This window comes from Elephas maximus, chromosome 4, assembly GCF_024166365.1.
Source record: "Elephas maximus indicus isolate mEleMax1 chromosome 4, mEleMax1 primary haplotype, whole genome shotgun sequence".
NCBI lineage: Eukaryota > Metazoa > Chordata > Mammalia > Proboscidea > Elephantidae > Elephas > Elephas maximus.
The window spans coordinates 71194034-71211277 of NC_064822.1; the positions used below are offsets into that span (position 1 = coordinate 71194034).

General features: G+C 41.5%; 1 protein-coding gene across 1 annotated transcript in view; it reads left to right on the forward strand.

Moving 5' to 3' along the window:
- Positions 1-3866: 3866 nt before the first annotated feature.
- Positions 3867-17244, forward strand: part of CREBL2 (cAMP responsive element binding protein like 2) — a 40813-nt gene continuing 27435 nt past the window's right edge. Inside the window, exon 1 of the mRNA XM_049882513.1 lies at positions 3867-4188. Coding sequence (XP_049738470.1) covers positions 4174-4188 — 15 coding nt within the window. The 5' untranslated portion in view covers positions 3867-4173. The remainder of the gene's footprint in view (positions 4189-17244) is intronic.

The window sequence follows — 17244 nt, forward strand, 5'->3', positions numbered from 1 at the left end:
CAGCTGGAGCCTAACAAGCTATTTTAATGAGCTGCCTTTCTCTCTGATGTTTCCCAGGGGATATGTGCCCAAGCAGACCCATGTGGCCCAGGGAGTAACATGATCCTCTTGGCTCTGTTTAGACACCTGTGGTCTTTTAGCCAAGCAGTAAGGAGGACAGGAGAGAGAGATGAGTAGAGGGAGAGCATGCAGACCGGGTGGGAGTGGGTGTGTGCCATGCTGCTTAGGAACTCACTTAGCAGAAACTCCAAAGCAGCCACAGAGGCTTGATATAGGCCAACAGTGCCTCTATGGGGGGTGTCTGAGAGTATTATGAAATGTGTTTGTGTGTGTTGTGGAGGGAGAGATGAGGAAGATGGGGAGGAGAAAACTGCATTTTTTAAAGGAATTGCGTGCTTCAGAGGTTCCTTTTGAGAAGACAGTATAGGAAGAAAAGATTAAGAACCATGGATATAGAATATGCCCAGGATCCTCAGAGCATATTAGTCTTTTAACCCAGCCCCTCCCCCCTTAAAGAAAATCTATTTACTGTGTTCACTTTTCCTTTTCCCCAGTCATTCTGATCCTTGGCTCTTCCTACCTGCTTTGAACACCCCTTTAGCTTCAAATTATCAGCACGTAGGTATCAAACTTGATCTGTATTATTTTTTACTGGATGCCTTATTTGTCATTTTTCTTTGTCTGACGTATGTATGTATTTCCCCCTCCTAAATTAAAAAGTCCTTGAGGATTTATTCTTACAGAACCTAAAACTCCCTCTTGTTCTTATCTCACTTCTTTGTTACTAATCTGGGTACTTTTCAGTAAATGTTTAACATATGACTATATAATATTTCTTCTTCATAAGATTCTCTTCACAAAGTCTTATTTTATGACGATTCAGGTTTATTTTCAAAACTTAAAAAGTTAAAAACTTAAGTATTTCCACGCTTTCTAAACTGAATGTGTTTCAGCTTTAATGATGTGATATTTAAAATGTACAGAAATATAAAGAAAATAATACATCATTCTGAATCTAACACCACCAGAATGAACAGATTTGCTTCTTTTCTTTAAAAATAAAAGTTTAATATACAGCTAACTGCCCACGACCCTCTCCATTTCAGTCCCCTCTCTATTTCCCTAGAAATAATTAACCACTCTCCTGAAGCTACTGTATACACTTTCCCTGCATATTTTAATATTTCCATTGCGTGGTTCAGAAGGTCCTCCCTCCCGAAGGATGGCGATTGGGCCTAATAGCTACTCATACACAGCCGAGCATGGCCATCAGTGTGACTCCTGTGGGCGGAAGGACGAGTCCCATTACAGATGGGCAGCCGGATGCGCATTTGTCAGCGGAGACACTTTCTTTACTGCAGCTGGGATGGAGGAAGAGAGGGTGGCAAGGGCTGACCCAAAGGGAGATAGTTACACTCCGAAGAAGAGTACTCAACAGTGGCAAGGTGTGGTTGTGGAAGTGGAATTGAGGCCATGCTGGACACAGGATGAGAAGTAACCGCCTAAAGGTGGAGAGCGTCTCCTGAGGGCGTGGAAGAAAAGGGATATCAGGTGAGGAAGAGGAAGAGAGCCCTTAATAGCAGACTTTTACTCCCTTGATCGTCAGGGGGAACAGGACAGAGCTCGGTTTGCCTCAGGCCGCCAGGAATGCAGTTTGGGGGTTATTGATGCTCCTGGGGCTGGGGCTGACCTCTGACAATGCAGACCGCCCCAGTAAGCAGAGACGATTCATCTTGTAACCCTATGGGGCAGTTTTACTCTGTCTTACAGAGTCGCTATGAGTCAGAATCTACTCAACAGCAAGAGGTTTGGTTTAATCTTTAGGAAGCTGACTGCTACATCTTTCTCCCCTGGAGCAGCTGGTGGATTCCAACAACTGACGTTTTGGTTAGCAGTGGAGCGCTTAACCACTGGACCACCAGGGCTCCTTACTTTCCTGTTAAAACCCGCTGGTCAAGTTGATTTCGACTCATAGCGACCCCACAGGGTTTCCGAGACTGTAAATCTCTGTGGAAAAAGACTGCCACGTCTTTCTCCTGCGGAGCCCCTGGTGGATTCGAAATGCTGGCCTTTAGGTAAGCAATTGATTGCTTTAACCCCTAGGGCCCTGAGGTGGGGAAACAACGTTGCCATCCAGTCGATTCAGACTCATAGCTACTCCGTAGGACAGAGTAGAACTGCCCCATAAGGTTTCCAAAGAACTGCTGGTGGATTCGAACTGCGGCCTTTTTAGTTAGCAGCCAAGCTCTTAACCATGCGCCACCAGGGCTCCCCTTTCCTATTCCCACCCCAGATCCAGTGCCGTCGAGTCAATTCCGACTCATAGCGACCCTATAGGACAGAGTAGAACTGCCCCATAGAGCTTCCAAGGAGGGCCTGGCGGATTTGAACTGCTAACCCTTTGGTTAGCAGCCGTAGCACTTAACCACTACGCCACCAGGGTTTCCCCCCTTTCCTCAATTTAGGGTTGCCAAATAAAATAGGTAAACAAGGGATGCTTTTTAAGTAAAAGTGTATCCCAAATACTGCAGGGGACATACTTATGCTAAAAGACATAACGAATATATATATATATACTGTTTACCTGAAATTCAAATGTCTTGTATTCTTACTGCTACCTAACCTCAGGTGAATTTTGGCAGGCTTTAGCAAGTAACCCAAAGCAATCAAGCAACTCACATTAGAACTCTTTGAAAAAGTGTGAATCAAAGGGCTCCCCAGGAGTAATGTTAATAAACACACAATCTTCTTCAAATTTTCAAAGGCCTAAGATAGGTTAAAACAACTGAAAAACAAGCTGTTGATTCAGTAGAACGCAAAGATACTTTTTTTAAAACAATTTTTATACTATTATGATATAAAAATTCACCCATTTTAAGTGTACAATTCAGTGGTTTTAGTATATTCACAGAATTGCGCGATCATTATCAATTTTAGAGCAATTTTCATCACCTCAAAAAGAAATTTCCTACTCATTAGCAGTCACTGCCCATTCCCCGCCTCCCCCCCGCGCCCCCGCCACTAACCAGCCCCTAGCAACCACTAATCTACTTTCTGTCTCCATGGGTTTGCCTATTCTGGATATTTTATATCAATGGATTCATACAATTAGTGGCCCTTTGTAACTGGCTTCTTTCATTTAGCACGTTTTCAAAATTTTATCCATGTTGTAGTGTGAATCAGTACTTCGTTCCTTTTATGGTTGAATAATATTCCATTGTATGGTTACACCACATTTTGTTACTCATTCATCAGTTGACGGACATTTGTTTTGTTTCACTTTTAGGTTATTACCAATAATGCTGCTATGAACATTCATGTACAAATTATTTTATGTGGACATTTATTTTCTTTTTGGTATATGCCTAGAAGTTGAATTCCTGACTATATGACAACTCTGTTTAATATTTTGAGGAACTGCCAAGCTGCTTCCCAAAGCGGCTGCAGCATTTTACATTCTTAGTTATTGTTTTAATTAAAAGGACTGTTAGGGTTTCCTCCACGTTCCAGAAATTGAGGGCTGACCTAGAGCCAGGCACCAAGACTGGCGCCCAGAGCTCCGCCTTCAGGGCTACCTCGCCTTGCCCTAACCACCCGCCTCTCCCAGCGAAGCAGCCTCACTCAGAGGCCGAGACATCCGCGTGCACTGTGGGAAACGTAGTTTCTTCCTCCCACTAGGCCCCTCCTCCTTAGAGCTTTCTGGCTAAAGGAAAACAGGCGCTCCGTACCTGGGGTATGTGGACATTGTAGTTCTGTTTCCTATCAGCCGCGCAGAGACTGCGGTAAAGGAAACTATAGTACCCAGAATGCCGCAGTGTTACGGAAGCCGAAGGGGCCGGCACGCGCGCAGCACACCCCGCCCACCCTCCGGTCCCGGCCGCTCTCCAGAGCGTCTGTAAACACACCCAGAGACTGTCATGGAGGGGGAGGAGGAGGCGGCGGCGGCGAAGGGAGGTGTTTTGGGCCGCCTCCAGGGTCCGCTCTGCCATTCCTGAACTGGTCCCTTGTCCCCGTGACTGTGGCATCAGGGAGGCGAGCTGTTAGGCAAGAGGAGAAGGCAGTCAGAACCATATCTCCTTCTTCCCCCGGGGCGGGGGCCGGACCGGGCCAGGCCGGCTGAACCAGGGGAGGACCCGGGGAGGGAGCGCCGGGCCGGCCGACCTGTCGGCCGAGATGGATGACAGTAAGGTAAGTCCTGTGGTTTGCACGCGCAGCTACCGCCGCCTCCTGCTTGCCGTTAAGTACTAGCCCCGCCACTGAGCCTCCGCTCTCGGTAATCCATGCCAACACTCAAGAAACACCTGCCCTCGACATCCTCGCTCCTCTCCAGTTTTTGTCCGACGGTACCTAGCTAGCAATTCAGGGAATACCGCAGCAGTATTTCATCAGAAGGGCCTTCCCCTCTCGGAAATTTTCACTTCCAGGGAAGCCTGTTTGCCAGTTTTTCCAGATAGTGCAAGCCCTAGTTCTTGACTTGCCTGTTGAGATGAGTGAAGAAACTATTGTGCTTTTTAATTTTGCCCTCCCCTGCCCTCGCCTTAGCCTTTCTCTAGTTTGGAGGATTTAACTAGTGCATTCTGAACCAGCCCTATTTCCCTTGGCCATTCACCTTTCTTCTCTCAGGCTCCCTTACTCAATGCCCCATTCATATAATCAGTTCACTCCTCTGAGCTGTGTTCCTGTGGTTGGATGGAACACTCTCCTAAACTAATGCTGCTATTCCGCCAGAGTCTGGAATCTAACCTCCTCTTGAAAGCCTTCTGTTAAAAAAAATAATGAATTCCTTCATCTTAATCTCTCTTAACATTCCATCACTATTGCCGTTTCTTCACCCAAATTCCTTATCCTTATGATTGTAAGATAATAGGCAATGTTCATCACTTGTTAATTTATATACTTTATGTATATCTGTGGAAACCCTAGTGTCGTAGTGGTTAAGTGCTCCGGCTCCTAACCAAAAGGTTGGCAGTTTGAATCCACCAGGCAATCCTTGGAAACGCTATGGGGTGGTTCTGTTCTGTCCTGTAGGGTCACCATGAGTCGGAATCAACTAGAAGGCAACCGGTTTGGCTTTTGGTTTTTGGTATGTATGATCTGGATGTCTTTGTCTCTCCACCCTGTTGCTGCCTAGTTTTATTTCATGAAAATAAGTACAACCAGGAATTCACTTGCCGATGTTCATGAAATTTGACTTTTTTTTTTTTTTTTTTTTTTAAGAAATCAGATTTCTAAAAAGCTCCAGGTTTTGAAGAAGAACTCAGTCCTTTCCTATGCTTTGCAGGGTCTTATTTTCCACAATCTCTGGCATGCTCCTGTTACAGCTTTTTCCTTTGCCTAGGTCGCCTTTTTTCCTCTGTCTAATCAGTAAAACTTTGTTGCTGCCAAGGTGTTGTTTCACCCATCCTCAGAGAGATTGAAAATTAATTCCCAGTTTCTCTGTGCTACTTGATTTATTCTACACTTTATCTTGCTCTCTTTCCTCCAGAATGCTCTGAGAAAAGTGATGGAAGGGAAAGCCCAACACAGTACTCTGGAATTGGGATTCACTTAGAGCAACTAAACAGACTGCTTGGGAAGTAGCCCATTAACCCATTGCTGTTGAGTCAATTCCACCTCGCAGTGACCCTATAGGACAGGGTAAAGCTGCCCCATAGAGTTTCCAAGGAGCGCTTGGTGGACTCGAACTGCCAACCTTTTGGTTAGCAGACATAGCTCTTAACCACTACACCACCAGGGTTTCCATGGGAAGTAGCAGACCCCTGCTAATAGAAAGTGGTATTTCCAAGACAAAATGAGGAGTTCTGACAGTTTTGCAGAAAATAATCTTCATAAAAGTGTTTGCTGGCTTGATCTTTCAGTTTAATTTTGAAGTTAAATCTGAATACTGTACCCATTTCCTTTCCCAGAAAATAGTATTAATGTTATGGCTGTTTCAGAATGTTAAAATAACATGTTGTTCTTTGATTTCCTTGATTTGAGATTCTCATAGTATACTGGTTTCCATAGAGTCGATTCCAACTCATGATGACTCTATAGGGCAGAGTATAACTGCTTCATAGGGTTTCCAATATAATCTTTACAGAAGCAGACCAACACATCTTTCTCCCATGGGGCAGCTGGTGGGTTAGAACCGCTAACCTTTCTTTTAGCAACTGAGCACTTAACCACTGCACCACGAGGGCTCCCTCATAGTATAGTCTACCTAATTTTCAGTTGTTGCCTTTTAAGACCTTTTAAACATTTAATAACTTTTCCAAAGTCTTCAAATATCTCAAAATTAGTCCAAGAAAAATGCATTGGAGTTTTTGGTTATTTTACTTACCTACAACATCAGATAGAGGTTATTTCAAAAAGTTTACAAATTGCATTGGGGACAGTGATAAAATTTCATTGTTTTGCCTAAAAGTAAAGTTTCATTTTGTGGGGGAGGCTACCTATAACTTAGTTCCTATAGGGTATACAGATAAGTAAAATGAATTTGGCTCTATCAATTCACTGTTTTTATGAGAGTATTTAGAAACTGGAAGTTTCTTAAGTCTTTAATGATTACTGTAAAGAAAATTCATTTTAAATGTCTCTGGGTGGATATTGTCTCTGTCAGTACACAACCTTCACTTTGAATGCATGCCATAGTTGTAAATAGTAATATTTGAATGCTGTGTACAGCAAGACTGGACAATTCCTTCAGTCACACAGTGTGAAACAGCCCTTAAGTAAGGTTTTGGCTGTCAGAAGAAAAGAAATAATAAAGATTAGAGCAGAAATAAAGAAGTCAGGCAACAGAAAAAAACAATCAAAAGAATCAAGAAGACCAGAAGTTGGTTCTTTGAAAAGATAAATAAAATTGACAAACCACTGGCCAAATTGACAAAAGAAAAGAAGAATATGCAAATAATAAGAAATGAGAAATAAGATGGGTGACATTACAACAGAACCAACTGAAATAAAAAGGATCATAACAGAATATTATGAAAAATTATGTACTCCAACAAATTTGAAAACCCAGAAGAAATTAACACGTTTCTAGAAACACTCTACCTACCCAAATGAACATAAACTGAGGTAGGAAATCTGAACAGACCCATAACAAAAGAAGAAATTGAAGAGGTCATTAAAAAAAAAAAACTCCCCAAAACAAAAAAGCCCTGCTGCAGACATCTTCATTGGAGGATTTTATCAAACATTCAGTGTTGACACCAATATTATTCAAACTATTCCACAACATAGAAATGGAAGGAATACTCCTAGATTCATCCTATGAAGCCAGCGTAACCCTGATACCAAAATCACTAAAAAAGAAAATTATTGACCAATATCCCTCATAAATTTAGATGGAAAAATTCTCAACAAAATTCTAACCAATAGAATTCAACAGCATATCGAAAAATGATACATCATGACCAAGTGGGATTCATACCAGGTATGCAAGGATAGTTCAGCATTAAAAAATCAGTCAATGTAATCTACCACATAAATAAAGAATAAGAATCATATGATCATCCCAATCAATGCAGAAAAAGCATTTGATCAATCCAACACCAATTCTTGATAAAAACTTTGAACAGAATAGGAATAGAAAAGAAATTCCTCAACATAATTTAAGGACATGTATTCAAAACCAACAGCCAACATTATTCTCAGTGGAGAGAGACTGAAAGCATTCTCCTTGAGAATGGGAACCAGGCAAGGATTCTCTTTATCACCATTCTTGTTCAATATTGTACTGGAAGTCCTAGCTAAAGTAATAAGGCAAGAAAGAGAAATAAGGGGTATACAGATTGGTAAGTAAAACTATTCCTGTTCACAGAAGATATGATCGTATACATAGAAAATTGCAGAGACTCCACAAGAAAGCTACTGGAACTAATAGAAAAGTTCAGCAAAGTGGCAGGGTACAAGACCAACATACAAAAGTCAGTTGGATTCCTCTACACCAACAAAGAAAACTCCCGGAAAGGAGATCAGGAAAATAATACCATTTACAGTAGCCTTCAGAAAGATAAAATATTTAGGAATAAATCTAACAAGGATGTAAAAAACATATACAAAGGAAACTACAAAACACAACCGCAAGGAACCAAAACGCATTGCCATTGTGTCAATACCGACTCATAGCAACCCTATAGGCAGAGTAGAACTGCCCATTAGGGTTTCCAAGGAATGGCTGGTGGATTTGAACTGACAGCCTTTTGGTTAGCAGCCATAGCTCTTAACTACTGCGCCACCAGGGCTCCTATGGAAAACATACCTTGCTCATGGATAAGAAGACTCAACATTGTGAAAATGTCAGTGCTTCCCAAAGCGATCTACGAATATAAATACAGTCCTGATCCAGATTCCAAAAACATTGTTTAATGAGGTGGAAAAACTAATCACCAACTTTATATGGAAAGGAAAGAGGCTCTGGATAAGCAAAGCATTACTGAAGAAGAGCAAACTAGGAGGCCTCACAATCCCCAATCTCAGGAATGTATGATAGTCAGAACAGCCTGGTACTGGTACAATGACAGACACATAGACCAATGAAACAAAGGATCAAAGTTCATTAAACGGGGAAGAGAAAGTCTCTTTAACAAATGGTGCTACCAAAACTGGATATCCATTTGCAGAAAAACGAAACAAGATCCATACCTCATACCATATACAAAAACTAAAAATGGATCAAAGAACTAACTGTAAAACTTAAAACTACAAAAGTCATGGAAGAAAAAATAGAGATAATGCTAGGGGCCCTAATATATGACATAAATAGAATACCAAAGATAACTAAAAATTCACAAACACCAGAAGATAAACTAGATAACTGGGAGCTCCTAAAAATGAAACACTTAACGTGCATCAGAAGACTTCACCAAAAGACTAAAAAGAGAACCTACAGACTGGGAAAAAAAATTTGGCTATGACATATCCAACAAGGGCCTAATCTCTAAAATTTATAGAAAACTTCCAACACCTCAACAACCAAAAGACAACCCAATTAAAAAATGGTCAAAGGACATGAACAGACACTTCAAAGAAAACACTCAGGCGGCTAAAAAATACATGAAGAGATGCCCATAATCATTAGCCATTAACCCAAACCCACTGCTGTCGAGTTGATTCTGACTCATAGCGACCCTATAGTACAGAGTAGAACTGCCCCGTAGAGTTTCCAAGGAGCGCGTGGCAGATTCGAACTGCCGACCTTTTGGTTAGCAGCCGTAGCACTTAACCACTACACCACCAGGGTTTCCCACTAGTCATTAGAAAGATGCAAATAAAAACTTCAATGAGATATACCATCTCACCCCAGCAATAATGGCACTGATCAAAAAAACAGAAAACAACAAATGGCTGTGAGGTTGCGGGGAGATTGAACTCTTACATATTGCTGGTCAGAATGTAAAATGGTACAACCACTGTAGAAAACAGTATGGCACTTCCTTAAAAAGCTAGAAGTAGAAATACCATATGATCCAGCAATCCTACTCCTAGGTATATGCCCTAGAGAAATAACAATGACAAGAGTAGACATATGCACACCTATGTTCATTGCAGCATTATTCACAATAGCAAAAAATGGAAACAACCTAAGTGCGCATCAATGGATGAATACACACAATGGAATACTACACAATGATAAAAAATAATGATGAATCCGTGAAACATTTCACAACATGGATGAATGTGGAAACATCATGCTGAGTGAAATAAGTCATTCACAAAAGGACAGATATTGTATGCGACCACTATTATAAATAGTCAAGTAAAACTTTACACACAAAAAGAAAAATTTTTTATGGTTACCAGAGATGAGAATGGAAGGGAGGGAAAATCACTAGAGAATTGTTGTTAGATGCCATTGAGTCGGTTCTGACTCACAGCGACCCTACGTATAACAGAACAAAACAGCCCAGTCCTGCGCCATCCTTATAATCATTGTTGTGCTTGAGCCCATTGTTGTAGCCACTGGATCAGTCCATCTCATTGAGGGTTTTCCTCCTTTTCTCTAACCCTCTACTTTATCAAGCATGATGTCCTTCTCCAGGGACTGGTTCCTTCTGATAACATGTCCCAAGTATGTGAGACAAACGAAGTCTCACATCCTTGTTTCCAATGAGCATTCTGGCTGTACTTATTCCAAAATAGATCTGTTTGTTCCTCTGGCAGTCCATCGTATATTCAGCATTCTTCACCAACACCATAATTCAAAGGCATCAATTCTTCTTCAGTCTTCCTTATTCATTGTCCAGCTTTCACATGCGTATGAGGTTATTGAAAACACCATGGCTTGGATTAGGCGCACCTTAGTCCTTAAAGTTGACAGCTTTGCTTTTTGACACTTTAAAGAGATCTTTTGCAGCAGAGTTGCCCAGTGCGATATGTTGTTTGATTTCTTGACTGCTGCTTCCATGGGTGTTGATTGTGCATCCAAGCAAAGTGAAATCCTTGTACAACTTCAATATTTTCTCCATTTATCACGATGTTACTTATTGGTCCAGTTGTGAGGATTTTTGTTTTCTTTATGTTGAGGTATAATCCATACTGAAGGCTATGGTCTTTGATCTCAGTAAGTTCTTAGAGAGTAGGCACATGTTAACTTTGGTGAAGGGAACGGCAGTACAGAATATGGGGGAAGTCAGTACCACATGACCAAGGCAAGGGAAGACAGTGAAAAGTACGCAAGAATAAGAGGCAACGACGGCAAATACTATACACAATCCTGCAGTAACGATAATAAACGATAATTTATGAGTGGATAAATAGGCAAATATGTATGCTGGATAGGTGTGGGAGGCTCTATGGGAGTACACACACGTGCATATATAGGTTTGGCTATGGATGTTTTTACCTGCATATTTGTATGTGCTACATGTATATTCATATATATGATAGAGCACATGGGACACAGTCATGGAAACATCCTAGACGTAACGAGACAAACACCTCGCGGGACTGAGTTACTCAGCTTGAAGGCTAAGTACCATAGCCTCGGGGGATATCTAGGTCAGTTGGCATAACATAGTTCATAAAGACAGTGTTCTACATCTACTTTGATGAGTAGCATCTAGGATCTTAAAAGCTTGCAGGCGGCCACCTAATATACAGCTATTGGTCTTTTTCTGTCTGGAGCAAAGAAGAGTGAAGAAAACGAAGGACTCAAGGAAAAAATTAGTCCAAAGGACTAACAGACCACAGAAGCCACAGCCTCTACTAGCCTGAGAGCAGAACTAGATCATGCGTGGCTACCACTACCAACTGCTTTGACAGGATCACAATACAACATCCCAGTTAGAATAGGAAAAAAAATGTAGAACAAAATTCAAATTCATAAAAAAGACCAGATTTACTGGTCTGTGAGAGAGTGGAGGAACCCCTGAGACTGTGGGCCTTTGTCATCTTTCTAACTTGGAACTGAAGCCACTCCCAGAGATCAGCTTTCAGCCAAATTATAAACAGACCTATAAAATAAACAATAACACCCTTGAGGAAAGTGCTCCTTAGAACAGTCATCTATATGAGTCCAAAAGGGCAACAACTACCCAAAAGCAAAGATGAGAAGGTAGGAAGAGGCAGGAAAACCTGACAAATGGAAATGAGGAACTTAAGATGGTAATGAGGAGAGTGCTGACACATTGTGGGGATTGCAACAAATGTTACAAAACAGCCTGTGTATAAACTCTCTAACGGCAAACTAATTTGCTCTGTAAACCATCACCTAAAGCAAGCGCACACGGGATGAACTAGCTTAAAGGAAAAAAAAAAGAGCTAAGACTTCGGCAGCTCCCAGTCCTATCCCCAGTCCAGCAGCATTTATCCTTTTCCCTGTCTGTCTCCGATCCAGCAACATTTACCCTCTTCCCAGAATACACCATATGTACTCACACACAAAACACAGTCTTCCTTCACATTGTGTGTGAGTCACAGAGACCTTGCTTCCATTTTTCCCCGTACAGGGGAAGGTGGGGTTGGGACTTGGAAATAGGGTGCCTGTGCCTGTAAGAGCTAAGCATGACAACTGGCTGACAGCAAAGGCCCAGGGCGTCAGAAGGAGGATGAAGTGGGCAAGAACAGCCATTATAGAGAGGCAGTGTTTGAATGAACAGGTCAAGGAGCAGAGGATGATGATGTGAGACTCTCCCTTTATAAAGATTCTGTATTCTAGTTGTTTTCACTAGTGGTGATGAATGAGTTTGCCAGGAGCTCTCCACACTGTCTTTTAGCCTCTTGGGATAAGAACAGAACAGACTTGAATGTGAGTGCAGCTTTGCGTCCCAGGTATCTAGCTAAGTGCCTGATATAGTATAAAGTACTAGTTATTAATGATTTAATTGAATTGGAACAGAGTGTCATTAAGGAGGTTGCCCTGACATACATAGGCTTTGTTAATCAGCAGTGTGCTCCAGTTGAGCAAACCAGCCAAGGAATGCAAACCCAGCAATCCTAGACAATAGCAAATAGGAAGAAGAAAGCAAGAGACAGATTGGATATTTAACAGTGGAGGCCTGGGAAAATGCAAAGTAGCAGAACTCAAATACTGACTGGGTGGAACTCCTACTGGGCTTCTTGAGAAGGAAAAAAATCTTGGCTAAGTTATTTAACCTTTCTGTATTTCTGTTTCTTTAAGTATTATGTGAGGGTAATACCTTCCCCTCAGGCTTTGACGAGGTGAGATGATGCATATAAAACGTTACCGACTAACAACGTCATTGAGTTTAACATATAGTAGGTACTCCAAAAACGTTATTGTTATGTTCCCTAGTAGTGACTTCCTTAGTCCCTAGCACAGTGTAGTAAGCATCTGAGAAGCTCGTTTTAGTAATTTAAGTGCGTGCTGTTGCATGTAACACCTACAGCCGTGTTTTTATACCTACCTTACCCTTTGCTCCTTACTATGCCTCAAATAGGACAGGGGCAGTGGGATGGTACATGAGATGAACCTAAGCTCTGCCCTTAACTGTTTGTTGGCTTGTATGAGAAATGTAGTCTCCTGAGCCCTGGCACATATCCACCACTTAAAAGAAAAAGTGCTTGTTTTTATGAAAGCCCCTTCTCCCTGACATGCTGCATTCACTTACAAAGAAAATCCAAACGTGTTGTTTTCAGAGGTTTTGAAAAGCGTCTTATTTTATATTTGGCAGTTGTATTTATTGAATGAACAAATGAGCAAATCTAAATTTCCTAAACTAGATGCGTTTCCTCTGCAGACTATAAACTGGTAAAAGCCCACCGCTGCTGTACTGCCCAGCCTAACAGGCTAGGGCAAGTCCCAGTTAGGGAGCTGATGAGGGAGTGCGCAAGCCACTTGCCACAATATGCTAATATAGGCCCCTCTTCCCTCCATACTTCCTTTCTACCTTGTGCTACACATATCTGTAAATGAGGTTTCTTACACCTCCCTTGCCCCTTCTCCACCAGGGTCTTCTGCTCCATTTAGTTGTTCTGAGTAGGGCTGGTTCTCACTAAAATTCTAACTTGGCCAAAAAATCCCTTTGACATTCCCAGACCTGTCCATTTGCCCCTGAGGACCCCTCGCGTATTTAGGCTGTCATGGATTGAATTGTGCCTCACAAAAATATCTGTCAACTTGGTTAGGTCATGATACCCAGTATTGTATGATAGTTTACCATTTTGTCATCTGATATGATTTCTCTATGTGTTGTAAATCCTACCACTGTGATGTAATGAGATGGATTAGTGGCAGTTATATTGATGAGATTGGTAACATTAGATAGTGTCTTCAGCCAGTTTCTTCGGAAATATAAAAGAGAGAAGTAAGCAGAGAGACATGGGGACCTCATACCACCAAGAAAGCAGCGCCAGAGTAGAGCACATCCTTTGGACCTGAGGTTCCTGCGCTGAGATGCTCCCAGACCAAGGGCAAGACTGATGGCAAGGACCTTCCTACAAAGCTGACAGAGAAAGCCTTCCCCTGGAGCCGACGCCCTAAATTTGAACTTGTAGCCTAGACTGTGAGAGAATAAATTTCTCTTTGTTAGAGCCATCCACTTGTGGTATTTCTGAGGCATTGGCCCTTTAGCTGTCCTCTCCTACAGTTGGAGCTACCTCTTTGGGTGGTGCCTCATAGTTCCAACATTCTCTCCTTTTTCTGTCCTTCTGTCCTACTCCATTAGTGCTTTCCATAGGACCAAGACAGAGAGCCAGCTAATCTATTAAACAAACCTCTGACACTAGATATTAATGTGTTAATGTACCTCACTTTCCTGTTCAGGTTATTGTACATTTTAACTAGGGTATCTTAGTAGACAGCTTAATCCTAAAGAGTAACTTTAACACCACAGAAACCAGTTGAAATCTAAATTTAGATAATCTTATTCAGGATGTTTTGCTCTGTAAGGTTTTCAGAAAAGTTTTGTCCTTTATTCATTAATTCATCAAACATTTGCTGGAGAACAGTTAAATTTCAGTAGTATAGGGAGACATATAGAAAACAATTACAATGAGATGAGTGCTTTGTGGGTGCTAAGAATGGATGCCTAACTGAGTATGTCAGAGATGGGTTCCCAGAGTAGAAATGAATCTTTAAGGAAGAATAGGAGTCCGCAGAAAACAGGAAAGAGGGACTAGCCTGTACTAAAGCATATTATGCAGGTAAATAAGTATTTTGGTACAGCTAGAACAGGAATAGCAGGAATAGGAAACCCTAGTGGCGTAGTTGTTAAAGGTTTGGCTACTAACCAAAAGGTCAGCAGTTTGGATCTACCAGGCACTCCTTGGAAACCCTATGGGGCAGTTGTACTCTGTCTGATAGGGTCGCTATAAGTCGGAATCAACTTGACAGCCAGGGATTTAATGTGTTTAGAACAGGAATTGGCAAACTTTCTGTAAAGGGCCGGATAGTAAATGTTTATATGCCACATGGTCTCTGTCACAGTTACTCAGCTCTGCCACCCATAGCATGTTAGCAGCCATAAACCAGTTACCATCAAGTCACTTTTGACTTATGATGACCCCATGTGTGTAAGAGTAGAACTGTGCTCTGCAGGGTTTTCAATGGCTGATTTTTTGGAAGTAGAGTGCCAGGCCTTTCTTCCAAGTCACCCCTGGGTAGACTTGGATCTCCAGCCTTTTGGTTAACAGCTGAGCATGTTACTCTTTGCGCCACCCAGGAACTCCAGTAACAACCATAATAGGCAGTCTGTAATGAATGGGCATGCCTGTGTTCCCATAAAATTTATTTACAGAAAACAGGCAGCAAGCTGGATTTGGCTCACCTGCTGGGCTGTACTTTGCTGACCCCTGAGCTGCAGCATAAGGCACAGGTAGGGTTGTGGTCAGAGTTAAGGATGGAAAGAATATCAGGGTCAAATCACAATGCCTGGCAAACTAGCCTAAGAAATTTGGGTCAGTATTTTTTGAAGTGTAGAATAAAGAAGAGACCCTACTTGCTGAATCAGAATCTCTGGGGATTGGGCCTAGGAATTTGAATTTTAACAGGCTCCCCAGTTGAGAGAATTGTAAGGATTATTTTTACATGTAATTATGAGAATTAAATGTAATATATATATATATATATATATGAGCCCATACCAGCGGAACTTAGTGCATAGGTGCATATGGGTTCTCAATAAATGCTAGTCCTTTCTGTCTCATCACTAGCTTGGTTAGATTGCTCAGAAGCAAGGCCTGGACTGAAGACCATATTGGAGATCGTTAGCATGTAGATAGTGGTGGATGTAGGGTGCCTAAAATCCCTTAAGGATGAAGAATGTAGAGAGACAGCTAAAGAGACAGAGCCCCAGAAAACTCCAAAATGTGCAGGAGAGGCTGAGGAATAGGACTCAGCAAAATAAACTGAAAAGGAGATGTTAGAGATGCAGGAGAAACAGAACAAAGAGCTGTTATGCCATCTATCTAAGGGAGCAGAGAATTTTAAAAAGAGGACCTAGTGTACCAGGTAAGGTGCTACAAAAAAGGCCAAGTGAAGTAGTGAAAAAGTATCCATTGAACTTGGAAAACAGGAGTTTGTTTATAAACCTGGCAAGAGCAGTCTCAGTGGAGTGATAGGCAGAAGCCAGAACGTAGTGGTTGAGCAAGAGGTAGGCGGTAAAGACAGTAAGTATAGGGCATTCTTACCGAGTCGTTTTGTAACAGTTTCAGGCATTGCTAAAATATGTGTAGTAGTATATTGAGATAAAGTTACGCTTAACTCTAGCTTTGAAAAATAATAGCTGTTTAGGGAGAAAAGGTGTAGGGGTTGAGAGAAGAGTAACAAGAATTAACTCTCAGTACAGAGATGCCTACGTCATCTTCTTTGTCCTGTTGACAAGAAAAACTGGCAGAAAGGTTAGCAGCAGGAAGATGAGATTAGACTTTCTAGATTTCTGCACATCTGGTAAATAAGAGAGAAGGCCTAACCAGAGCTGTGAAGGAAGTTATGGTAGCGTTGACACCAGATGAAAATGCCGTTACTTGTTTTTTTCTTTCAAGTGGTAAAGAGCAGTGGCTGGGCACATTCATGTGTATCTTATTTTTCTCTAATCAGCGGGAGATAACTTTTAACCTTACGTTTTTGAAAGAAAGGTGAAACAAATCCTCTTGGTATTTTCCTTTTTAACTGGGGCTGCTGGTACCACTTCATGTAAATACAGTAATTCTCTTAGACTTCACAATGTGAAACTTTTATGAGTTGCCTTAAGAGAGCATCAGGATGTAAGTAAGTGCAAAAAGGGTAGTAGAATAATAAGATTCTTAATTGGTTTTTCAGATTTTATATCCCTTGCCAGGGAGTTGGTTTTTTGTTTTGTTTTTTTTTTAAACAAGTTCTGTAAGTTGGTGATGGTGGTAGTGGTATTGATTTAAAGCAATTCAAAATATTGCTGTTTTTTTCTTTTCATTTATTCGTTCAGTTATCAGTCTTTTAATAAATGCCTCCTAAACGCCTAGTTGTGTTGTGAATAATATGGGGCTTGCAAAAGAAGTATAAAACACAGCCTCTGCGCCTAAGGAGTTCATACTTTTGGGGGAGCAAACAAAAAACCAAACCTGTTGCCTTTGTGTTGCGTCTGACTCATAGCGACCTTATAGAACAGAGCAGAACTGCCCCATAGGGTTTCCAAGGAGCAGCTAGTGGATTTGAACTGCCAACCTTTTTTGGTTAGCAGCTGAGCTCCCAACCATTGCACCACCAGGCGGAGATAGCACTTAAATATGTGAGACCACTGAAAGATAATATAACAACATAAAAATTCAGCGTGATATCAACTACATGTTCCAGAAATTTGGAAAAGAAAAAATGTTATT